Source organism: Drosophila subobscura, chromosome A (assembly GCF_008121235.1).
Source record: "Drosophila subobscura isolate 14011-0131.10 chromosome A, UCBerk_Dsub_1.0, whole genome shotgun sequence".
NCBI classification, from domain to species: Eukaryota; Metazoa; Arthropoda; class Insecta; order Diptera; family Drosophilidae; genus Drosophila; species Drosophila subobscura.
In genome coordinates, this window is record NC_048530.1 from 19,747,034 (window position 1) to 19,771,094 (window position 24,061).

Below are 24,061 nucleotides of genomic sequence, written 5' to 3' on the forward strand. Positions count from 1 at the left end.
TCCTGTGCAGGAAATGCAAAATTTCAAATATGAATTGAACTGATATATTAATGGCCACTTGAGTTGCACTCTCCGCTGTGCCCGAGGACCTGGGGACGTTTGTCAGCAAAAGTAACTGCAACTTCCTGGGGCAGGAGTTGCCAAAGGACAGAGGCAAGGGCAGGGCAGAGCAGGGAAGAGGCGACCGGGTCGGTGTTGGCATTTATAAATCAAAATTTTGGACCCAACAAACTGAACACAGACACAGCAGCACGGAGGGTGGACAGAGGACTCTAGGCCTGTGCTTCTGTGAGTAGTAATTGCCAGGACCTGAAGCTGCATCCTGCCGGCAAGATGGGCCCGTAGGATGTGGCTTGAGGTGGGTCCCTCCATGTGTGTGTGGGCCACAATTGCAGCAACTTATCTCTCGCCTGCCCATATAAATAATGACAAGCACGACGACAAATAATAATGCACAGACAGACACACACACACACAGGACACGCAGGACAATAGGCCTGAAAGAATTGTGGGTCTGTGTGCATAATATGAAAATTTATGTGCGGAAAGGATTGAAAATAAATTTATGAATTATATTGGTTAGAAAATTGCATCTACTCAAGGATATCCTTAATGTCTCTAGGATGTGCATTCCGGCCTCGCTCCCCTGCTCCTCCCAGCTCCCTGCTCCTGCTCCTGCTCCCAGCTCCTGCCTTGTGCTCCGGATGCCCGGCCCCAAAAGCCTATCTGTTACATTCAACAATGTATCCTGATTCAATTTATTGTTTGTTTGATTTGCATTGTCTTCGGGTTGGGTCGCCAGATATCCGCTTTACCGCATTGCATTTCGTATCGGATCTCCCCCCGTCCGTTCTCTGTGCCATTTAATCAGCGATAACAGCTGCAATTTGCGCCCAAAGTGCTTCTCGAATCATCCCCCAAAAAATATTAAAAAGAGGGAGAGAGCGAGCGGCAGCATGGAAGAAAGTTCTGGCTGTCGTAGAGCTTATCATAAAAATCCAATAAAAGTGGGCCATGGATTGGCCCACACCCCCTCCAGTTGCTGGTGCTCTGTTTCGTGCTTCCAGTTTGAGTTCTTACCTGCTGTCATATAATGTAGTTTACGACATCCCCCAGTGCTCTGGCAAATCTGTCAAAGTTCAGTTACATGATTCCATCCATCCATCCATCCACCTTCTTGTGGCAATAAAAGTTTCCCGACACGTTTATGCTTATCTCGAACGTAATCGCAATCCGAATCCGAATCCCAGAACCAGCACCAGCACCAGACATGTCCTGGCAGTTCATCAAAATATCTGGCGACAAGTCACGACTGGCTTATGGCTTTCAGGCCCATCAATTGTGGGACACATTTCATTAGTTTGGCATTACCATTCGTTATTGATAGGGACATGTGCCCGAATGGTGGGGGAGGCTGGCTAATGCGCTTTCCCTGTCCGTACAGCCATCGATGGGTGGGTTTATAGTGATGGATAAATATGTACACATCTATGTACATATATTTAATATCCATTCCCATAAAGCAGAACCCCAACACCGACCTAGTGCCGAGCTCCAAACTCCCCCACAGAGTGTCATTGTTGCTCGGCTTCAGTGCACTCGATAATTGCGGCGCACAATTGAAATAATATTATTACAAAATCCACACCTCAATTAGGTTTTTAATGTGTCATTTGAATTGCGGCTGCAATTAGAGGCCATATAAGCGGCAACCTCGAAGCCAATGTCATCCATTGAACCGCCAGTTGTCCATCCATCAAGATGCGTCTCTATCTGCTCTTTGCCTTCGTCCTCAGCTGTTGCCTGCTGGTGAGTTGAGGCTCATAAGTGCTGCCAGCTCCTGTCTAAGTCTCCACTTTCTTTTAGCAACTGTCCGCAGCTGGCGTGAGCCATGGCCTGGTGCAGGGACTCCAGGCTGTTGGCCATCATCGCAACTCGACGGGCTCCCCGCCACCGCGCGGTGCACCGCCGCCACCACCGCCCAGCACCACAGCCGCAACTGGCTAGCAGAGCCTTGGACATGGAATTTGGATGCGCACAACCTCGGACATGACCCCTGACCCCTCACCATTTACCTATGTAGCAAACGCACCACACACCTTAGCTTCAGAATAAAGGAACATTGTCACACAGCAAAGAGTCATCGTTTAGTATGGATTTATTCTTTGATTGCTTTAAGCGATGCCTTAAACGCCGCCTAATTAGTGCAGCTACACAAGAGAAATAAGAACACACGGGATAGGCTGTCTTTCGATTTTTACTGTATTTTTAAAATCAAAATTTTGATAAAGAATACTGCAAAAAAGTGATCAATTTTGAATTTCAAAGCTAAATGCTTGCCAGACGGTGCGATGAAGCGTGAAGTCTTTCAGGTACGACTTCTACATTTATTTATTAGCTTTTCAGAATGCTTAATGTACTTACAAAAAGAAAGAAGCGTTCGCAGTGAGAAAAGCTTTAAAAAAAACCAAAAAAATTTCAAAATTTCTGCATAAAACTTCTTCAAGCATTTTTAAAGCTAAAATTTCATCGAAATAGTTTTTTTGCAGCGAAGAATTGTATTAAGTTTAATAAAAGAATGAAATGAGCTCGTATATGCAGCATCCAGATATCGTTTTAGACTTTGACAATTTAATACTTCAATCGTTTCTGGCATTAAACAATGAAAGAATGCAGTTGATAGGTGACAAAATATTAGATTTTTGCCGCATTAAAACCCCCACAAATGCATTGAATGCCTTTGTCGAGAAGATCTTTTGACAGAAGCTTGATAAAAATATGCAAAAACTCTCACAGTTCGACAGTTCGATGGAGCACAGTCCGCACGAGTTGATTGTCAGCGGCATTAGGCGAATAAAGCCATTAGGAATTAACGAAATTATCTTTATCTGAGCCGAGCAAAAGCTGAACAGAACGGATCGGGGGAGTGACCCATGACTGTGGGTGATGCTGCAATTTGTAGTCACATTTGTTGATCCAGCATACCCGATTGTTCATTGTTTATTCAGCCAATTTTCCATCCAGCATTCTGCTGGCCAAGATGGGACGGACACATCCACAGCGCTATAAATGAAGTGCCAGAGCGAGCGACGCCATCAGTTCGCGACTCCAACTGATGAGATGAGGCCGCCGAAGTACCTCCACGTGGTGGCGCTCCTCCTGCTGTTGCTGGCATTGCTGGTGGGTGCAGCGCCCATTGGGGAGCATGTGGATCATGCTGGCTGCATTCGGATAACGATAGTGAAGCGGCCACTGGCGACGGCAGCGACCACCACGACGACAACGACGACGACCACCACCACCACGACAACGGCAGCCACCACAGTGGCCACCGGCTGAGGCTGAGGCTGAGGCTGATAAAGATGGAACTTGAATTAGATTTGTGTTGGATTCGAATATAATAAAAGAGCACAAGCCTAGGAATCTCACTGGCTAATGGCATACTCTCGGGCAGCCACTCGAAATGTAATTTCAGAAGCAAAACACTCTCCAGCCTCTCACCTCTCACCCCGTAGAGCCCAGCCAGCCAGCCACTGGATCCCCTTGCCCCCCAAGGTAATGCACGAGCAAAATGGGCCAAAGGGCAGACCGCACAATGCACAAACGGAACGAAGCTGCCGAATATATAATTAAATATTTTATCGCACAAAAAGTGCCAAAAATGAAACGACAACAGGAAAATGAGCAGCCGGCATGCGTTTGGGTCTGTGCCTGGCCCTGTGCCTGCTCCTGGATCTGCCCCATTGTGGCAATGTGGAGAGCACAGGTGGAGGCCTGCCCCTTCACCCCCCCTTGGCTTTCCTTCTAATTCTGTAAGCTGACATTGTTTTGGCAGTCGGGGAAAAGATTGTTCAGCCTGAGAGTGAGGCCTGACGAGGGGGGAGCGAGGTGTAATGTGTGTGGGAACCTATGTTTCCCCACAAACAATAAACCCGCAGATCCCCCCACCCCCCTTTACCCACTACCTAGCGGGGGGGGCAGTGCATTTCTTGGGTCCTTTCAGATGGAATCTTTCGGTGGTTGCCGGCAACAGACCAACCCCCACCCACACCCCACACCCCACACCCATGGCCCATGGCCCATTGTTCTCTCCTCCATTTTGTTGTTCCGACAATTTTCATATGAATTTTAATTATAATTTTTCTATGCTCATTTTCATGAAAACAATCAAAAATGACTTTTGTGCCTGCCCTCCGCAAACACACAAAAAAAGAAGAAAGGAAAAGGAAAAGGAAAACTACACTTCAGTGGCAGTGGCAGTGGCAGTGGCATGGGGACTGGGATTGGGGCACAGCCCGTTGCAAATTGTCACTGGCATTTATATGGCTGGAGGCATAGTTGCCCGCTGCCCGCTGCCCGCTGCCAGGAGTGGGGATCGCAGCTGGCGAACTACATGTCAAGTGGCTTTGTTCAGAGAAGTGTCCCAAAGGTGCAGCCACGGATGGAGTGCGCCAGCAGCAAGAGGGGCTGCTGACAGAAGAATGGAATGGTTGCTGCCAAGTGCAGACCAGGATCAGGGTAGGAGATCGAATATCGGAGCTATCAAAGATCAAAGTATCCCATAGGAAATATTGTAAAAAAAAGCCAAAGCAGAGCGGGAAAAGCATGCAGCAAAAACATGATCTAGAAGGAAATGCAAAGAAGATAAATATTAAAAAAAGAAACAGCGGAGAGTTCAGCTTCTGACATCATGGAAGTGCTTGCTGGAAAGTATTTAAAGTTTGGTTTTAGATCTGCCGCTGATCCTCGACTTCAGCCATGGCAAACACTCTTCAAGATGGAGAGCAACTTTCAGAGCAAAAGCATAGATTCCTGCGCAGCTCCAAGCTGGAGGATCCACTCCCGTTCGAGGGCATTAGCAGCACACATATGCTCCATGTGCTGCCCAAAAGGAGGGTGAGGGTGAGGGTGAGGGTGAGCTGGGGAGTGGGCAAATTATATTCCAGCATAAAAAGTAACACAAAAGCAACACGGCGACATAAACAAGTTAACAGAGCGAGGAGTTGGTTGCCCTTTGTGGCTGTCGCTGTTGGCCAGGACCCTGCTGCTGCTGCTGCTGCTGCTGGTGGCAGGATGGCACGTTAGCGCTGCCAACATCCGTTTCCTGTCCTGGCCAAAAAAACAATCCACCCATATGACAACTGTCGCTGTCCCCAGTTCGAGGTCCTGTCCCTGCTCCACCTCCACCTCCAGCTACTGCTGCTGCTGCTCCTGTTCATGCTCCTGTCACTGGCCATGCATGCAACATAGTTTTTGAATATGCCACGAGATGTTGCACACCTGTGTGCACCCCATCCAAATTCAGGCCCTCTGTGCTCGCTCCTCGGCGCCTGTCATTATGCATTCTGATGACATTTTGCCGCTGTCTTTTGTGCACAATTATTTTTGCAGTCGCCTAATTAAGAGGCAGAGAGAGGGAGAGACTGGCGCCAAGTGTATTTGGATTGAGCAGCAGCACTCTGCCGGGGTCAAGGGTGGTCTCTGTGTCTCATCGATGCATGTCTCGGTGGTTTGGGGCGGCAGAAACTAATTCCGCAAACATTTGTCAGCTCATTAACAATTCAATTTGCTGCATAAACGACCTAAACATACAGCAGCGAAGTGCGGGCAGGGGCACAATAGTTGGACCACACATGAAGAGCAGTAAATATTCAATTAATGGTAGCAGCAGCAGCAGCAGCAAAACTAACGTGGAACCCTTTTTTCGCTTAGCCCCAACCCCGGGAGACTTGACCCAAAACCCAGCCGCTTGTGCCTGGCACTTGAAAGCGGCTCCTGTCCCGCTCCAGCTTTCACCTGCCCCGCTCCATCTGCCTTTTTGTTGCCTTTTTGGGTTGCTATTTGGGCAGGCAGCTCTTTGATTTGTCGGGTCAGCGTCTGGAGCCCAGGCACCATAACTGCGGGCATTTTTCTAATTATGTACGGAGGATAGGAACGGCTTTGAACCCATTTCCACATCAGCCCCAAATAATTATGAATTGTGTTTTATTTTAAATATTTGCTTAACTACCGAAGGAACATTCATCCATCCAGCCAGCCATTCCAGAACTCTCTCTCTCTCTCTCTGTCTCTCTCTTCACGTGGCCGTCTCCTGTATGGTCTTGGGCTTGAGTCCGTCTGGCGTTCGGGTGGGGATCTGTGACTGCTTGTGGCGACGTCGCTCCAGCCAGCGCCGGACGAAGGGCGTCAGCAGCCGCGTGTCGATGGCATCCAGATCCGTTTCGCGCAGCAGCAGGCTCGTCACGAGGGCCACCACAATGGTCAGCAGTGCGCCAAAGAGCGTGAAGTAGAGGTAGGAGATGCGGTACAGCTGGAAGGGACCACTGGGCACCTCGTGGCTGCCAGGGGGAATCAATTAATAAAGACTTTGACTGGCGCTGGCGCTGGCGCAGGCTCACCTGAAGGCACCGTCGAGCGGCAGACTGGCAAAGTGACGCGGCTCCCCGGCAAAGGTGTAGTTGCAGCCCATCGTGGAGTAGGGCTTGCGCTGGTACACCAGATGCCCAGTGACCAAGTCCCGCTGGGCGCTCACGCACATCCAGGCCATGACCAGCAGCGAGCTGAAGCCGCCGAGCAGCGCTCCCTTGGAGTTGACCCACGGCAGCATGACGCCGGCGGTGAAGATGCCCAGCAGCGGCCCATTGGCCACCGAGGAGAGGGTGATGGTCAGCTGCAGGACGGCGCCCAGCTTCTCCACGGCAAAGACCAGCGCCACAAACACAATGCCAAAGACGACGACCACGCTGCGCATCACGAATGCCGTTTGTCCCTCGGTGAGCGGCTGGCGCCGGAATGTCTTCACGAAATCCTCCAGCACGACGGCCGACAGGGAGTTGAGGCCGGTGGAGAGCGAGGAGAGCGCCGCGCTGAAGACCCCGGCCACAAAGACGCCGGGCAGCCCCGGATACGAGCCGAGGGTCTCCATGACGAGCAGCGGCAGGAGCTGATCGTTGCGCTGGGCCAGCTTCGTCTCCAGAGGATCACACTGGGCATAGGTGGCGTAGATCAGGAGTCCCGTGTAGCCGCAGATCAGGAGGAAGGCCAGCACGCCGCCAATGAAGGTCCAAATGGCGATGCGAGCATCCCGCAGGGTGGGCAGCGACAGGTAGCGCTGGATCATGTTCTGGCTGATCGCATTCGACTTGAGCCAGTGGGCCACGCCGCCGAGCACCAGCGAGTAGAAGGTGTAGCGCTCCGTGATGTCCGGCGTGAAGTTGGGCCGCTCGAGGCGTGCCGTCTCCTGTGCCCGCTGCCACACCACGCTCGGGCCGCCAATGTCCAGGGTGCCCTTGATCAGCACCAGGGCCATGGCCCCGAACATGATGATGGTCTGGATGACATCCGTCCAGACCACCGCCTTCAGGCCACCGATGCACGTGTAGAAAATGCAAACGACGCACACAATGGGCGTGACGATGTGAATGTTGACGCCCGTGGCCTGGTTGAAGGCTATCGCTGGCACATAGATGACAATCGGCAGCCACAGGAGCTGCAGTTGGAATCACATAAGAGGCTGGAAACATGGCAGGAGCCTGCAGGCAACTCACCGAAGCGACAATGAACATGACGGAGCCAAAGAGGCGCAGACTGCGATTGTAGCGCTGCTCGAGGTACTGCCGCAAGGGTGAAACGATCATTAGAGCCGGCAGATGGGAGCGATTAAGGTCTTACCTTGTAGGTGGATATCAAGTTGAGCTCGTGGAAGACCGGCAGAAAGAAGTAGTACATGCAGAAGCCCATCAGCACCAGCGAGCCCATGATGTACATGTACTGGGCGCCATACAGATACACCTCCGTGGGTGTGCCCAGCAGCGTGATGCCCGAAATGAAGCTGCAAATGGGCAGATTACAATGGGAAAGAGTTGCAAGTGGGGAGTAGCTGCATGTCTGCCAATTGCCTCGACCTTCACAACACGCTCGCTACTGCGACTGTGGAGAGATCAAAGTGCGTTTTATGCAATTCAATTAGCACCAATGTCGTCGTCTTTGTCACTTCAATTGGTCGGAATCTTAGTCGCTGTCGCTGTCTCAGTCGCTGTCGCAGTCGCAGTCGCCGTCTCCGTCCAATCTCAATTGAGAGTGTCGTCAATTCTGGAATGCCCTGCATGCGGGTTAGTTGGCTCGTTAGCGACGTTGGGCAATTGCAGCTGCTGCCAGTGCCAGTGCCAATTATTAATTATGAAACAATTCCGATTTAGTGCGTTGATAGTCAGAGTTGAGTGTGCTAAAAATAAACCCCCGAGCGGACTGCAAACTGGAGCAAACAACGACCCACAATAAATGTTTGCCCGAAGGGGGAGAGCTTTTGCTTCTGGCTGGATCTGGCTACCCACCTCGATATCAGCGACATGGTGATGGGAAATATCTTCATTTGCCTGCCGCCCACCAGATAGGAGGCCGCACTGGCCGCCGCCTCCTCGGCGCCACCGCTGGAGCGCTGCTTGCGGGACTCGCGGCGCAGCTGCAGGCAAAAGTAGATGCCGATCACGGCACAGATGGCCAGCATCATGCAGAACACCAAATAGTCCGGCCAGCCGAAACTCTGCAAGCTGGCGCGCAGCTCCTCAACATGCATTTCGCCACAGAAACTTTACACACAAAAAACACACGAAAAAAAAAGCAAGACACTGCCGTTCGATCGATGGATCGGTGGATCGCGTACGCGAAATTGTGGGACTTGTGGGACTTGTAGGTCTAGACTCCGCACAGATCGCACCGCTCTGTGGCACGCATCAGAGGTGACTGAAGGAAGGCAGGCGGCTCTGTGGAGCAGCGTCTGGTTACACTTTGATTTAGATTTAGGTTTTATCATCCGTCCCCCGGCCAGAGTGTCAGCTCCAGCACTCATATGTGTGGTTGCAGTTGTTGTTGCCACACAGCAACTAAAGTATTATTATTATTAGTATTAATGATATTATGACACACTCAGCACTGGCACTCGGAAGAGCCACAGCCACAGCCACAGCCACTGGCATGGGCATGGGCAGAGCCAACAGCTGATGGCAGACCGCCTGCCAGCTGATCTTCACCTCAGTCACAGTCCGAGTGCCAGTCCAAATGCCATCCCACTGCTTCTATTTCCTAGCTAATTGAGTCTGTGGTGCGGTCCGCAAATTGAGTCGCCATCGAGGCACTTAAGCCGCAGTCTTAAGTCTTTGCCTTGGCGCTCAACGCGCCGAGAGATTGGAAATGGGTAATGCCAGTGGGAACTGGGCAATGGGGAACTGGGGAACTGGGGATCTGTGGTGCGACTGCGTAAATTAACTTGATTAGATTTAGCTGACAATTTGCAGCCACTGCCAGCCGCTGGCTGTCGCTCGTTTTCGAATTGGATTGAAATCGCTATGTAGGCCGCCAGAATTGATAAGATTTCTCTTCGGCTGCGATCGTACACGGATACATCACAGTTCTCATTGCTGTTTTATTACATGGAAACAAAAAAAAACTGAGGAACAAAAGGACTAAACTGCAGAGCTGCTAAACGCCGTTTAGTAGTTTGAGCGGAGTGAGGGCCAGGAGCCTTCAGCCTAGGAGCGACTCTCTTCGGGCCAGCTGCCACTGCTGCCAGCATCCATCAGGTCGCCAGTGCCACGCTCCAGTAAGCCTGAAAGAGGATTACAGTCCACGATTTGTTCTGCATCTCTCAGTTGCTTTTGTGCGGACTCACCTGCTCCTGCTCCTCCGCCTGCACTCATGGTCAGTATGGAGCTGGTCAGCTCCTTGATGGTGCGCTCCAGCTCCCCAAACCTGGCCAAATCATCGCCCGAAGGAGCCGCCCAGCAGCTCTGGCTCAGGCACAGCAACAGCGCGAGGACAGACAGCAAAGCAAAGATTGGATATGCCATCACTGGGTCTATGGTTATGTGGTGGGCAATGTGCGTTGCTTGGCCGCTTTATAGGCCCGATTCCATCAAGATTAGGCGCCCCTTCATGGACCATTACTTGCTCTAAGCGAGGCGCTGTTCACGGCTCAGCGATCGACAAATGAACTGTGACTGCAAATGCCACAAAGATTCCTATCTGGCGACCTTGGGCTCAGCGTGGAAGCTTCCAAATTACTTATGGAGGAGTTTTTGGGATCGACTCTTTGGGAGGAAGATTTGAGGACCAAAAGATGCAGCAACAGATTGTTTATGTTCGGAATGGACAGATCTCCAGAGTCGATTATCGTTTGATTATGCGCAGAGGCGGCCAGACCATGCCACAGATCATTGATCGCTGGCCGCCCGAAAGTATGCAACGATCTTGGACTCGTTTGATGGGTGCCTGATGGGTGCACATTTCCCACTCACTTTTGGCCAAAAAGCACTTAGACGTCCCGTCCACACCGTCCACATCTGTGCACATTTGTTCCATCTGGAATGTGCTCTGGCAGATGGGAGCTGGAAATTCTGATGCAGGCGGCAGGCAGCTTCAGTTTCAGCTTCAGCTGTGGCAAAAAGCGTCTGCACTTGAGTGCCAATCGAAGCATAAAATGAGCAGCAAGTGCCACTACACCCACAGCTGGAGACATGCACCTACCACACACACGCACACACACGCACACACACACAGAGGCAAATCAGAATCAAAAATTTGTATGCGTTTGCACCTTGAACATGCGTCGCACACACACACACACAGAGCAGGTGCATTTTTATTCACGCCACTCACCAAATGAATACTACAAATACTCGCACTCGCACTCGCACCCACCACCCACACTCTGCGCTACAGACATTCGGTGGGGATCCTCGACATGATCAATATCAAACTTGCAATAATAATTTAACACAAAATAGGAATAAAAATGTTTAATGTTTGGTGGAAGCTTGAAATAAAAATAAATGAATAAACAAGCCATAGGAAATAGTCAATTTCTGAATAAATCTCAGTAAAAGAAGACTGCAAAAAGAATGTACAAATACAAAGTAAGATTCAATGGGGAATTATCCCAAGGATTGAATTGTTAAGCATCAACTTCTCTGGGAGCTTCATCAATAAAGAAAACTTTGAGTTCAGCCTCTCCTCGAGTATCTCCCATATCCCATATCTGAAATTTCCCAACTTTTTGCAGTTTTATTGCTTTATTTTATTTGATTCCTTGTGCAGTGATAGCGTCTCTGTGGCTTCGTCTATGCCCGATTGTACATTCTGTTCGTGGGCGTTTTCTGTGCATATCTTTTTGATTTCGCTGACTGATTTTTCGCGCACTTCTTGTTTATTTTTATTCCTATATTTTTTCTATGTGTTTGTGTGTGTTTTTTTTTGCTTTTTTTTTGCTGCAGCGTCAACGGCGAATTAATTAATTCCAGTGGAGCGGTTTTTCAAGAAAAAGCCCTTTTTGCCACGAGTGTGAGTGTGCCCGTACCCCGTACCCCGTACCCCGCAGCCTGTCCCCTTGCCCGCGACTACCACACCATTTCTCTTTTCGGTTGGCCCACTCAAAAACGGTTTCGCAGGTGTTGTAATATTATTTGGAATTATGCTGGAATTTCATGTTTTCCTTTCCTTTCCTTTCCTTGCCTTGCCGTTTTCCCTGCATGTTTTTTCAGCCCACGGCCGCTGTTGCGGCTGCTGCTGCTGCTGCTGCCATGAAAATTATTTGCTTTTTAATTTTGTTTCAAGTTGCATATGTCTCTCTCGCCCCCCACCTACACCCACACCCACACCTGTGTGTGCTTGGGCTGGGGTTCGTTGTTTATAGCTAACTTTACAGTTGGGAAAGCATTTGCTAAGTGGTTTTAATTAGTTGCCCGCGACCACACAGCTTTTTAATGGCATGCACCTCGGCCAAAGCACTCAATCCAATAGTACGAGTAGCAAAGCGAATGGCAAAGCGAATACGAGTGCTTCCCAGCTGCTGCAGTGTGTGGATTCGCTTGCAAAATCTTTCGAAACATTGTCACAAGACCGAAAGGAACACTCCCTGCGGCCATATGCAAATGTTCACTCAACCCAGCAGACCCTCGCCTCAGCCCACTGTCAGTCACACTTTGGTCATCGTCAGGGCTGAGGCCTGAGCAGCCATTTACAATACTTATCAAGTGCGCGAACACACCCAGAGCCAGGACTCGCACTCGTCATATATTAGGGGCTTTGGCTCTGGTCATCAGCAGTCAGGCCTATGCGTGGCCTCTAATTACATCGCATTGTCATAACAAAATTGAGCGCATTTGACACGCAATTGCCCCACAGAGCAGAACGAATGCTGAATGTTGAATGCTGAATGGTGAATGGCGATGACGAGTGACATGTGAGAAATGCCCACGGCAGAGGCACTGGCCAAGGAGGAGCCTTCGCGGCACTGTTGCATCAGTCCAACTAGATAAGAATTAATTGTTCAATGGCACGCATTGCACTAAATATTTGAATATGTCCAAGGCAGCTCCCGCTCCCGCTCACCAACTGACTTTTGACTCTGACTCTGCGCTGCCTGTCCGCTAATCGGATAAAATTCATAATTATTGTTATTACTGTCATTTTTCTAATGACACCCCCGTCCCCATCCCCGTCCCCTTGCCGGGGTGCGTGTACTTTTCTATTAAGATGAGCTATCAAGCGCACTTCTGACTGCACGGCTCTCAGTCGCTCGCTCATTTGTCCGATTCTGTCCCTGTCCAGGCCGGACCAGACCCATCCCTTTGCGCATCGCATCATCGATGTCCACGCAACGCACGCGTAAATTATGTAATTAAAATTCCGCACCTTAACTCGGGCAATTTATTACACGAGCTTTTCGACTAATTGGATAACGATCTCCAGCTGTAGGGGCCACTAAATACAGCAGTGCGGAGTGCGAGCTCATAAGTTCCCGATGCGCGCTGCCCGATAAGGCGGCGATTAATTGAATTTTGACTGAAACGCTGGCCAAAAGGTGTGTGGAATCCACGAAGGAGTGATTAAGCACACGAAATGAGCAGCGGGGCAGGGCCATGATCGATGGGCAGACTGAGGGAACCACTCAAAAATGCAATGCTAGCGAATATATTTAGATAATTGACATGCCAAAAAGAACGTGAAATAGACGCAGAATAAACTGAATAAAAGCATTATTAAAGGCCGGGAATTATGGGTGGAATGGCGATTGGCAGCGAGCGACTGGCGCCTGCCGCAGCGGTTCCATTGCCAGCCGCTGCCGTGCCATTTGTTGCATCTGCCTGCTGGGACGACTCTGGCTCCGTGGCCTCGCAGTACTTGCACAGCAGCCAAATGGGACCGGGGATCTTGCAGAGTTGGGACTGGCGAGCCAGCACCAGCTGCGAGAAGCTCTCCACGCCCTGTCGAAGGAGGTCGAAGGTGGATTAATTGCCGCTTTCTGCCTGCCTCTGTGGAAGCTTTTACCTGATCGATCTCTGCGCAGTTGTCCTTGAATGGATTTAGCTGGCACATGGCCTTGGCCGTATTGAAGATGGCACTGACATCGCACAGCTAAACGATCAGAGAGGAAGATGTCACTTCATCCGAATGGATTCTGTGTGGCAACTTACCTTGCCCATCGCCCCCGAGGGCAGGGCGAAGTTGAGGGCCAGGAAAAGGCCCAAGACGGCCAGGGAATGCTTCATTTCGGTGTTGGTTTAGCGTTTGCTGGAAACTGATATTGGAGTGCCCCAAGCAGTGGCCTTTTATGTGGACAAACCGTAGCAGGACTCCGTGTGCGAAAGATTTCAAGCTGCAGTCGTGCACCCAATACGAATCGTGACTTTTGGTATCTTTACGGGCCGACAAAGAGAACGAATTCCCATCCGCCAATCTGCCAGTCTTTTCCATTTGCAAGCTCGTAAATCTGTTGTCACAATTGCACTCAGACTTTTGCTTTACGATCTCAGTGATCGGACATAATTCATCACACGAATGGCCCCACATTTCCGACACCTTTTTTGCCTGCTGCCTGCTGCCTGCTGGCGTTCTGCTCAATAAATTGCACAGCCATTGATGGAAATTAAAACGCAAAACGCACACAAATCAAGTGAATGAAAATTACTGTATGAAGAACACTGAAAGAAAGCGGCAAAAAAGTGGAAGTTGTCATGGATTTCACTCTGCATTTTTGGTTACTTTTTGGAACATTTCTCGGGGTTTCAGAACTGTTTTTCGCTCAGTGCCGCGCGGCATTTGCTCAACGTTTTTGCCATCATTAAAGCGAGCAATCGAATGAGTCAACAAGCGTTTGCGGGGGGCTTAGCCAAACTATAAGCCAAGCGAGGGGGCGGCATGGGGCTAATGGAGGGAATGACGCGCTACTCTAAAAATAACACGCTGGCCGACCGCTCGGCAGGCAGGGTCAACGAAGCTTTTTGCTTTGTTTTTGGTATGCGGCACACGTGAAGCCGATTGGATGTCGGATTGGATGTCGTCGTCGTGTGGTGCTCGCTGGTCAGTCGAGTTTCGTTGGTCAATGGAAAATGTTGTGAGGCATTCGCCAAATATTGACTATGGCCGCACGTTGCACCCTGCTCCCCCTGCTCCCCCTGCTGCTGCTGCTGGCCGTGGGCCTGCTCCACCCCGTGGTGAGTCTTGACCTGCAAAATGCATTGAGAAACCCCAAACAAATATGCCTCCCCAGGCACTGGCACTCGAGTTCATGGACGACGGAGCTCTTGCGAACGATGAGGTGCATCCAGCGGGCGATGAGGGCGAGTATTCCGCAGAGGCGCCAGCCCTATCGACGGGCTACACCCGCGACACAATTGCCCACTTCAATCCGCGCAAATCGGACGCGGGATTCCGGCAGCTCTGGGAGCGCGTTCCCCAGCAGAAAGTCGACGTGATCAAGCGGCGATAGGCGGCGGTGGAAAACCCAACCCAAATCGTGACCAAATCGCTGCTAACATTAATTGGAATACGCTGCCCGCACGAGCTCAAAGCGGGTGATTCAGGGGCAGCACTTCGCGCCCATTTATTAATTTATTTATTTATATTTTAATCAATGATTGAAAGGTGCAGACAAGTTGCCACATAGTCACAAGAACGCCGATTAAAAACGACATGGATAGAACTGCAAGAAAATCAATTATGAAGGCACTTTGGGGATCGTTGGATCGATGGTTCTTCACTTACACATTTCCACGGGCACTGTGCTGTTGGCAGCTGCCCCACGACGACGAAATTTCACACCAATAAACGCGATATAGGCCACTGCCATGACGAGGAACAGAAGCGCCAACATCAGGTCCTGCAAGTAGTTCATACTGGAATACGTAGAAACGCTTTTGGAGACAGCTCTAAATATTCTGACTGATTTTAAATGGCAAACTTAGCTCTCCAGTACTGGAAATGCCTTGAACCCTGGTTCGGACCTTCATTCCCATTGGTCAACGCAGAGTCCAAGCCAAGGCAACCTTCAGCCTCAGCCCCAGAGTAGTTCTTGGGAAAGTAATACAACAAAAAAAAAGAGGAACAGGAAAAGAAAAAGAAATCGTGGCTGGAAAAAGCGGCCGTCGCAGGGTAAACTTTTTTATTTGCATTTTCTTTTTGGGCACAAGAGTGGGCAAAGTGGGACCAACTCTGTTTCAGTTTCTGCCACTGTGTTGATTTTTGTTCTCCTATTTTCAGTGAGTGTGTGCGTGGTTTTTCCCTTTCTTCTCTTTTGCTGCTGTTTTTTGGTTGTTTCTGCTTTGTTTTGTAGAAAAATGCACAAGTTTTATGCTTCCATAAAAGTTTTTGTGGGCAAAACTTTGCACTTGTCTTGTAGCTGGAAGCCGCCGAAAGGGTTTTACAATGATGCGCTGTGCGAGTACGTCCTGTCCGGTCCGTCCATCCACTGCTTGGGTGCTCCTTGGCTGCTCCTTGCTGCCCCTTGCTGCTGCCGCAAACTGTCCTCAGTTGCTGTCCAAGTGGGCGTGTCATGCACTTAATATTTGAGGCATATCATTAGGCGAACAATCTACCGAGAACTGAATCGAGTGCGCTGCTGGCCTCTGGGCTGCTGTCCATAAGTTGAAAGTTTTAGGCAGCCGCTCACTTAACCCATCTCGGCCTCTGACTACGCACTAACTTAACCCCAGAATAGCCCACAAAGCACGCCACTAGATCTGCACATGAACCTGCAACACCGGAATGGCTCGCATGCATTATCATTAAAATAAATTATTAGAGTCCGGTCGGAGAATCGGCTGACTGCTGGCTGCTCCTGCTGCTCGCATTTTGCACGTTTTGTGTGCGAGAATTTTTTACACGATTTTTACAACTTTTTTTCGACCGGCGCTAAGTACACAAAAGCATTTGCCGAAGGACCACACGGGGGAGTAGTCGAGAATGCGGGCTGAATGCTGGTGGGCGGGAGAGGGGGCTGCAGGAGAATGTCGAGGGTCAAGCAGCGGTGGGCGGTTAAAGATAAAAAGTCAAGCTGGATGCGTTTAGAGTTAGAACATAACATTAAGTTAACCCAACGCACCACAGCCCAGAAAGAGCGACCAGAAAGAGCGACCAGAAAGTGCTTTGATGGACCGTCCGATGCCCTCGAAATGGGTTTACTTTTCGTATATATATTAACGAGTGTGTGTAGCTGGATTAAGCTTGGATTTATTAATTATTATTGTGGAATTTTAGACTGTAAACAAATGCAAAGTTGCCACGAATAGTTGCGGCTAATCAATCACAGATTTGGTCTCCATATTTGCTTCCAGTTGCTCGGTGTTATGGCTTCGCGAATACCTTTAGGAATCCCTTCTGCCTGCTCCTCTGTGTTACATGTTGTGTCAGAAACAGCCAGGACACAGCCAGGACACAGCCTGGCGAGGGTATCATCAGCGGGCGAGCGGGAGACAACGAGCAAGAAATAACTTTGCATACTTTTGGGCAGCTCATGTTAAATACTAATGCAGGTCCCCTGGCCACTAGCAAAAACCCATTCCACGCCCCATCAAAAGACAATGAAAGAGCTGTGGGAGTGGGTTGGTGCTGCTGCACGAACCACGTAATTTCTCAAGTAACCCAACCACGTAAAGCATAAAATATTTGCCTTTGAGGCGGCCACCCGAGGCCAGCGGCCAGGGACCATAAGAAAAGTATGTCTAAGAAAGTTGCCTCGCCAGTTGAGCAGTGCCACAAAGCACACACAAGAGTTGCACAAGAGTTGTCCTGCCTGCCTGCCGCTCATTTGAATACACTGCCCGGCGGTCGGAGGGGCAAACAACTTTGACCACGCATTAGTCGAAAGATGCGCCACACTCGCACTCGCAAGATGCAGCATAAGACCGAAGGTGGAGATGCAGATGGAGATGGGCAGCATGCCAGTGGGTGGGCAGTGCCTGTCCTTGTGCTGCCAGGAGTCAGTCAGTTGACTTGCCACATGCTTCATGCTGCCAGGCACATGCAATTTGTAAGCCAAAGCGCATAATTTACAACGGACACTGTGCCCCAGCTCAGACCTGACCGCGTCTACACAGTCCTCAGACACACGACCCGTTCCCTGAGCGGTTTCCCACTGCCGTTGCCAGAGCACAATGGATGATGGGCTCGGGCCGTGCGGTTGGTCAGCAACAGATTCCATTGCCCACGATCTGCTGTGGAAGATCGTTCTGGTGTGCAGCTCTCAGAAGTTCCTCCAAAACTTTCTTTTGGCCTGGTCTAAGACCTGCCAAAGCCTGCCGCGCGAGAAGGGTCCGCTCCGCGTGTGGCTTAAGTGTCCCAGCCGAATGGCCAGGAGGCAAGGGAGTGGTCATGCAGGGGCAGGCGGTGTCCGCACGAAAATAACTTGCAGCAAATTAAGTTTGTTAGTAATTAGAACACCACTAAGGACACCTGAGCGCTGCCGCTACAGGGCCAGAGCCCCGGCCAGGGCCCGGAGGCCGGCACAGGACACAACACACAACAATTAAACTTCTGCCTGCTGCCTTCTGCCTGCTGCCTTCTGCCTGTGATTCCACCTTCTTTTTCGGCGGAGTTCTCCCTGCCTCTGCTCAGGTATCTTGCAGCGGCTCGGCAGCAAAAGTAACAAAAGTTCCAAGTCGCCTTGTCGAAAATTCTTCAAGTCGAAAGTTGGCAACTTTGATGTCCAGCCCAGCCCGCTCTGCACTCAACGGAGAGGAACTGTGCAACGGAGAGGAGTCGAGTGCATGCCTGCGTCCCTGCCTCGAAAACACTTGAGCAATGTGGCCAAGTGGGCAAAGTTTTGCCCTGCCAGGATCGGCAGCAGGGAAGGACCCATTTACACAGCATTCCCATGCACGATCCGCTGTAGTGGAGACTTCATCCAACAGCTCGGGATCGAATCATTTTTTGGGATAACTCGGGGCTGCCTTAAGCCTTTATTCTCTTAATTCCTCTTCAGCTGCCTCAAAGGTTATTTTACCGAAATACTCCAACTAAAATGATTGCTTTAAAGTTTTCGGTTTGCCAATCAATATGGGAAGACCGAGCACATTTAGGCCCACTCCAGAGACTCCCGGAAAAGCTCAGAACAACCCAAACCTCAAGTGAAACACCAACCCAGCAGCAGCCCCCTGATTGTGCATGCTTAAAGTTTTGTGGGATGCCAATCAATATAAGCCTTGAGTCTTAAAGAGCCCAAGAACAGAAAACAATTTCGCACACAGACAAACTGTGAATGGAAGGCCACACTTTCACTTTATTAACACCAAATTAATTTTGTCTCAAAACGCACAAACACACACACAGACAGCTAGAGAGAGGGAGAGGGGTGTACACATGAATACATCTCGTACACACTTGAGTGCAGCGATTGAATTTTAAACAAGAACGACAAATGCCAGCAATCAAGCCAAGTCATGCCCGACAGAAGGCGAAAATGAACTTCCTTGGCCAGACGGCAAGATGAGAGCCAGCAGCAGCAGCAGCAGCAGCCGTGTGGCACAAGACGTGAAGGCATTGTAACTACAATCAATATGCAGCAGTCAATAAAAGGCGAGCAGAGGCAGAGACAGAGGCAGAGGCAAAAGGAGCAACAATTACAGACCCTCAATGTGTCTGGCCGGGGACTGGGGACTGGGGACTGTGGCTCATAGTTTTGCAGTGCGTCGGTTAAATGATGTGTAATCGTCTTATGTGCACTTGAATGCCTTTTGGCTTCTAATACGGCAAGGACCCTTGGTCTAAGCACCCATCAGAGAGAGCGCGTGAGGGCCGAGGCAGAGCAGACAAGGGCGATGAGTGGCCCGCACGGACAAAGGCCGGACCTGGACCCAAGATCCAATGCACACACAAAAGAAAACTTTACCATAGGCTGACCTCAAAATGCACAACGACACGAGGGACACATAGGGCCACGGACCAAGGCTGGGCAAACTTTAATTTACAATCAATTCAGGCGTGAATAATAAACCACAAGAAACCAAACAGGACTCGAACGGGTTGGGCGTGGAGGGTTGAGGCTTTTGGCCAAGGAGCGCGCTACGCACAAGTGAAAGTGTTGCCGGGACTTTCGAGTGTGTGTGTGTGTGTGTAGGTCCGGGTGTCCTGCATGTCCTGGGTGTGTTCGCATGTGTCTGCTCAAATTTAGTTACAGCACAACACCAAAAGTTTAGCAAGTTTCCGACCAGAGCAGCCCCACCACCAACCAGGCAAACAAACAAAACCCAGGACTCCCATTGAGGAGGGGGTTTTGCCCCAATCCTTACCAGAAACCGCAACACTTCCGCTCCCAGCAACAGTCTCAGTCCCAGCCCCAGTCCCTGTCCCAGTCCCTGTCCCAGTCCCCGTCTCAGTAGCTGGCCTCAAGGGGCTTCAAGTGTCCTGTCCGGCTGCCGCTCGCCCTCCCTTTGGGGCCCTTGGCTATCAATATTGTTTTCCTATTAAATTGATCATTGGTCAGGCAACAATTGTGGCTGCCCCAAAAGGACACACTAAGCGGTGTCCATTGTGTCCTTGCTGGCCGCAAAGAGTGGGTGCACTTTGGACAATGTCTGCTGCTGGTTTCCTTTCGGCATGGAATCAATTGCAGATGCATTTAATGCATACCAGCCTGCCTCCTGCATCCTGCATCCTGCCTCCTGCGTGTGCCATTCTGTGGCAACAACTGCCAATGTCAATCAATTGTGTGTGGGAGACAGTTGCCTACTTGCAGGCGCCCAGCCAGAGAGACATCAGTCAGGCATCAGGCATCAGGCATCAGGCATCGAGCCAAACAGATAGATAGACAAATAGACAGCCCGGCATCGAGGCAGGCAGCCAGTCAATCAGTCAGCTGCCTGGCTGACTGCCTCGCTGATGTCTAGTGTGCCCCCAGATAGCAGCCAGCCATCCGCTTGTCGCTCTACTTGCTCCAACACCCACTGCAAATTAAATTCATTAGTCAACTTCCGGCAGCACACACACATGCGGGACTAAGAGGCAACGATGTTGCCATGTGCTGCCGCTCCTGCTGTCAATTCAAACGGATTTGAAGTCAACTCAATTTGAAATCAATAGTGTGTGAATAATCCTTTCACACCAACAACACACGCCCGCACACACACGCACACCCTGCCAGTGGGAGCTGGGAACATCATCTAATAGGTCCTCGTACCCATACCCATGCCACATCCATTACCCAGCCCCAGCCCCAGCCCCAGGACCCATAAGCCAGTGCATCTGCTGCAGGAATTGTCTAGCTTTTGTGGCTGTCCTGAATGCTTTGGCTCTGGCTCTGGCTCTGGCTGGTTGGATACTTGAAAACATTTTTGCATTGATTGCACTTCATATCGCTCATTCACTCACTCACTCACTCACTCACTCATTCATTCATTCATTCATGCGTTCAAGCAGGGCCCCTTATTCATATCTGGCTGCCATTCACATATGTTTGAGCATCGTTTTTGGTTTTCGGGGGTTTTCATGGCAACCAAAAAAGAGGCAAGCCATTAAGCGATGGCGATGACGACGATGAAAGTATTTAAGCAATTCAATGCCATTTTGACAGCAGTCGTTGCAGCAGTTGCAGTTGCAGCAGCCGCTGCAGCACCCATGCCCACATGCCACAGCACTTCATCCACGTCGAGTGTGGCAACGCAATGAGCTATGCATGCAATTCGAGTGCCACATCTGCAGCTCCAGCTCCAGCTCCTGCTGCAACTGCAACTGCACAAGGGATAAGCCCAGCACCCAAATAAAAAGTGCAGCATCCGGCATGGGGCAGAGGTGCAGATATCATCTGCATACTTACCTCATTCCTCTCACTCCTGCACACACTCCTGCCACTCCTGCCACTTGGTATCTGTTTGTGTCCGTAATTGTGCATAATTGAGTTGAGCCCCAGGCCCAGGACCAGGCGACGGAGCTGCAGCATGTGCAAGTGCAGTGGGGGGACTGTGGGCGATGGTGTGGCGCCAGCTAAATGATTATGGAAATATAGATACGGGGAGAGACACATTTTCAGTGCTTTTTCAGGCATTCTTACATCAACCATGGAACACAAGAGCTGCTGTAACTCGCTGTCATCTCATTTTTATTCTCATTTTTAGTAGGCCTTTCCTCCCAACACAAAACAACAGCCCCACAGTGAACATTTCGTTGAATCGTTTAGTACCAAAATTCAGAGACTTTGTGTAGTATTATTTTCTTATCTCGGACGGCAAAAAACCACAAAATCAGACAACCATAAACAGCCCACAAGCTTGAACTGAAATGGTACGTAAAACAGTTCTTAATCCTTCTCGAAGCCTTATCCTTATGCTTGGCCCTTGTTGCAGCTTCGCTTTGGCCCACAGAATATGGAGAGAGTTGTGCGACTGCCTGCAGGCATCCAGAGAGTGGAGACACATCTGCTGGCAGCGGCCAGCGCTGGCCGTCACATAATCAAGATCGTGCTGCGAGGCAGCGGGCTGCTCGTCCAGATCCTCATCTCACGCACTGGCAAAGTGCTCAACGTCGTGATCGAAAGAAGTGCCCGCGTTGTGTACCGCGCACGGTCGAGCTTAGCTCAGCTCTCAGCCAGAGGCACTCACCAGTTTCTGCAATCCAGCATCTGGGGTGACGAGCTCCTCGCCCGGGTCACAGCCGATGGTGGATATCTGCTGGAGCAGGCCAAAGCACGCGGCACTCAGGTGTGCCGGAGAGCGTCGACAAATGGCGGTCGCACGATTGCCAGACTTGGCCAGAGCACAGCCCAGCTGGTCCATGTGCTCTCCACCGGTGGCTTGCGGCTGGTCACCAGAGCCACCTCCGGCGGTTGTCAATGCTTGAGCCTCATCGGTGGTGGCGGCGTCCGCCTGCTCAAGCCGCTGCTCGAGGGTTACGGCTGGCTGCGAACGCTGCTCGAGGAGTACGAAAAGCAAGTGGCTGATGCAGAGTTAAAGCCACAGCCAAAGGACATTCACGGCTGGAAGCTGTACGGGCCGAAGGAGCTGCGACTGCTGAGCGTGGCATGCGGCATACCGAGGAAGCGCGCGGAGTGCCAAGTGTTGGGGCAGTGCGGCGAGGATGCCTGGTTCGCGGCCAGCACCAATCGCGGCGACACGCTGGGCGTGGCCGACGGCGTCGGTTGCGGGCGGATCTCCAAGCTCTCGCCTGGGGAGCTCAGCAGCTCCTTGATGCGCTCCTGCGAGCGTCTGGCGCTGAGCCCCTGCCACGAGCCGCGTCGCCTGGACCTGCTGCTGCATCGGGCCCATCGCGAGGTGCAGGAGGAGCGCCACCCCGTCTTGGCCAGCTGCCACACTTGCCTCCTGAGTCTGGACCGACGCACGGGCACCGTCTCCGCCACAAACATCGGCAGCTGCGGCTTCCTGGTGGTGCGCAAGGGAAAAATTGTTGCACGCTCCACCAAACAGTCACGGAACTCGTTTGCCTCGTTCCAGGGTGGCTCCGCCGCCATCCTCTATGACGTCATCGCCCAGCCATCGATTCAGCAGTTCCGCGCAGAGGCCGGGGACATGCTGCTGCTGGCCACCGACGGCTTCTTCGACAATGTGAACGATGAGCGAGTTCTGTCGCTGATCTCGGAGCTGGACGGACGCACAGAGCCCTGTCGCATGCGTCTGTATGCGGAGACTCTGGCCCTGATGGCACGCGCCGCCACCTGCAGCACCTATCGAAAGGGTTCGAACCGCCAGCTGAAGATGGATGACATCACCGTCGTTCTGGCGGTGGTCAACTAGTTCCAATTCAATGACAAAAACAAGCGACTGCCAAGAGACGAGTCCCCCCCAACTATCGACACCACACCATCCACAGAGACAGCAATCACTGGCAAAGGTTCCACAGATTCCACATCTCCCCACGGAGGTGCTGTGAACAGTTGCCAGTGAGGGTTGTCCAACGGAGAAGCTCAAGCATCACCCACCGATCAACAACAGCAGTCGCCCAATGGGTTAGGTTTTCTATTTTACACATCAAAAACAATATAAGCAACTAAATTCCACCATGTGTATGTTTAAACAAAAGTGCAACGAGTGTTTGATTGGAAGTTGTAGGGTACAGCCACACCGATCACCCGATTAAGAAAGAGAGAAAGCTTTGATTTGTGGTTTCCTACCTCACCTATTGTTGTGCCCACGAGTGTATTGCGCAGTTGGGCATTCACTCCCGAGAACAACCAACACGCAAAATAGTTACCGTTGCAACGGTTTATTTATTGCACTGAGTCAACCGAGGGTGTCGCGCATCTGCACGCATTGCGCTGTACAAAATTCGTGTGACTTGAGAGAGAACTTGGCGTTGATCTGCTCTCTCTTTGTTAGACTTGATGGTCGAATCTTCTCTCTCTCTCTCTGCCTGCACTCTGCCAGAACTTTGCCTGCACTCTGCCAGCACTCTGTTAGCACTCTGCCAGCACTCTGCCAGCACTCTGTTAGCGTTCTGTTAGCACTCTGCCAGCACTCTGCCAGCACTCTGTTAGCGTTCTGTTAGCCTCTGTTAGCGTTCTGTTAGCCTGTTATGCTTACTTTTGCTGACTTGGAAATGGAAATACATAGCTACGAAATCTGACGGATTGTATGGATATATATTAACCATGTTAACAACTCCCGCCTTTAGGGCCCCTCTCACGCTCTCCTGTTAACACCATTCCCCATTCTTGGCCACATCTGCATCTGCTGCCTCAGCACCCACTGCCACTGGGGTCGTGTGTTGTCATCGGTTTAATTGAAAAATGTTGTCCCTGCTGCATGTCAACATTTTGATTTCCAATATGTCCTCCTCGTCGTCG

At 50.9% G+C, this 24,061-nt stretch overlaps 7 protein-coding genes across 7 annotated transcripts; 4 read left to right on the forward strand and 3 right to left on the reverse strand.

The window, feature by feature from the left end:
- The first annotated feature begins 1,721 nt into the window (after positions 1–1,721).
- On the forward strand, positions 1,722–2,137 carry LOC117895741. Its single transcript, XM_034803611.1, has 2 exons — positions 1,722–1,809; positions 1,867–2,137. Exons 1-2 carry the CDS (start codon positions 1,762–1,764, stop codon positions 2,005–2,007), a joined length of 189 nt encoding a protein of 62 aa, XP_034659502.1. The 5' UTR covers positions 1,722–1,761; the 3' UTR covers positions 2,008–2,137.
- Positions 2,138–3,069: 932 nt separating this feature from the next.
- Positions 3,070–3,339, forward strand: LOC117903244 (probable serine/threonine-protein kinase atr1). Its single transcript, XM_034815146.1, has one exon. It carries the CDS (start codon positions 3,070–3,072, stop codon positions 3,337–3,339), a length of 270 nt encoding a protein of 89 aa, XP_034671037.1.
- A 2,699-nt stretch (positions 3,340–6,038) lies between these two features.
- Positions 6,039–8,609, reverse strand: LOC117889772 (sodium-coupled monocarboxylate transporter 1). The gene is made up of 5 exons (XM_034794237.1): positions 8,334–8,609; positions 7,672–7,831; positions 7,548–7,613; positions 6,399–7,489; positions 6,039–6,338 (listed from the first exon to the last, which is right to left on the reverse strand). Exons 1-5 carry the CDS (start codon positions 8,573–8,575, stop codon positions 6,077–6,079), a joined length of 1,821 nt encoding a protein of 606 aa, XP_034650128.1. The 5' UTR covers positions 8,576–8,609; the 3' UTR covers positions 6,039–6,076.
- An 852-nt stretch (positions 8,610–9,461) lies between these two features.
- LOC117898183 lies at positions 9,462–9,850 on the reverse strand. Its single transcript, XM_034807402.1, has 2 exons — positions 9,668–9,850; positions 9,462–9,604 (listed from the first exon to the last, which is right to left on the reverse strand). The coding sequence occupies exons 1-2, from the start codon at positions 9,843–9,845 to the stop codon at positions 9,528–9,530; spliced, it is 255 nt and encodes an 84-aa protein (XP_034663293.1). The 5' UTR covers positions 9,846–9,850; the 3' UTR covers positions 9,462–9,527.
- A 3,126-nt stretch (positions 9,851–12,976) lies between these two features.
- On the reverse strand, positions 12,977–13,594 carry LOC117895974. Its single transcript, XM_034803937.1, has 3 exons — positions 13,470–13,594; positions 13,324–13,410; positions 12,977–13,259 (listed from the first exon to the last, which is right to left on the reverse strand). Exons 1-3 carry the CDS (start codon positions 13,542–13,544, stop codon positions 13,035–13,037), a joined length of 387 nt encoding a protein of 128 aa, XP_034659828.1. The 5' UTR covers positions 13,545–13,594; the 3' UTR covers positions 12,977–13,034.
- A 753-nt stretch (positions 13,595–14,347) lies between these two features.
- Positions 14,348–14,973, forward strand: LOC117892358. The gene is made up of 2 exons (XM_034798571.1): positions 14,348–14,489; positions 14,546–14,973. Exons 1-2 carry the CDS (start codon positions 14,415–14,417, stop codon positions 14,762–14,764), a joined length of 294 nt encoding a protein of 97 aa, XP_034654462.1. The 5' UTR covers positions 14,348–14,414; the 3' UTR covers positions 14,765–14,973.
- A 6,431-nt stretch (positions 14,974–21,404) lies between these two features.
- LOC117902774 (protein phosphatase PTC7 homolog) lies at positions 21,405–23,227 on the forward strand. Its single transcript, XM_034814371.1, has 2 exons — positions 21,405–21,546; positions 21,609–23,227. The coding sequence occupies exons 1-2, from the start codon at positions 21,544–21,546 to the stop codon at positions 23,010–23,012; spliced, it is 1,407 nt and encodes a 468-aa protein (XP_034670262.1). The 5' UTR covers positions 21,405–21,543; the 3' UTR covers positions 23,013–23,227.
- Positions 23,228–24,061: the final 834 nt, after the last annotated feature.

Bases quoted from the DNA above. Each gene is read 5' to 3' on its own strand.
- LOC117895741 (XM_034803611.1), top strand. From the start codon at position 1,762: ATGCGTCTCTATCTGCTCTTTGCCTTCGTCCTCAGCTGTTGCCTGCTG. The intron at 1,810-1,866 runs GTGAGTTGAGGC...ACTTTCTTTTAG, and splicing joins TCCTCAGCTGTTGCCTGCTG to CAACTGTCCGCAGCTGGCGT.
- LOC117903244 (XM_034815146.1), top strand. From the start codon at position 3,070: ATGAAGTGCCAGAGCGAGCGACGCCATCAGTTCGCGACTCCAACTGAT.
- LOC117889772 (XM_034794237.1), bottom strand. From the start codon at position 8,575: ATGCATGTTGAGGAGCTGCGCGCCAGCTTGCAGAGTTTCGGCTGGCCG. The intron at 7,614-7,671 runs GTAAGACCTTAA...CCCTTGCGGCAG, and splicing joins ACTTGATATCCACCTACAAG to TACCTCGAGCAGCGCTACAA. The intron at 6,339-6,398 runs GTGAGCCTGCGC...TCCCCCTGGCAG, and splicing joins CCGCTCGACGGTGCCTTCAG to CCACGAGGTGCCCAGTGGTC.
- LOC117898183 (XM_034807402.1), bottom strand. From the start codon at position 9,845: ATGGCATATCCAATCTTTGCTTTGCTGTCTGTCCTCGCGCTGTTGCTG. The intron at 9,605-9,667 runs GTGAGTCCGCAC...ATCCTCTTTCAG, and splicing joins AGGCGGAGGAGCAGGAGCAG to GCTTACTGGAGCGTGGCACT.
- LOC117895974 (XM_034803937.1), bottom strand. From the start codon at position 13,544: ATGAAGCATTCCCTGGCCGTCTTGGGCCTTTTCCTGGCCCTCAACTTC. The intron at 13,411-13,469 runs GTAAGTTGCCAC...CTGATCGTTTAG, and splicing joins CCTCGGGGGCGATGGGCAAG to CTGTGCGATGTCAGTGCCAT. The intron at 13,260-13,323 runs GTAAAAGCTTCC...CTCCTTCGACAG, and splicing joins ACTGCGCAGAGATCGATCAG to GGCGTGGAGAGCTTCTCGCA.
- LOC117892358 (XM_034798571.1), top strand. From the start codon at position 14,415: ATGGCCGCACGTTGCACCCTGCTCCCCCTGCTCCCCCTGCTGCTGCTG. The intron at 14,490-14,545 runs GTGAGTCTTGAC...ATGCCTCCCCAG, and splicing joins TGGGCCTGCTCCACCCCGTG to GCACTGGCACTCGAGTTCAT.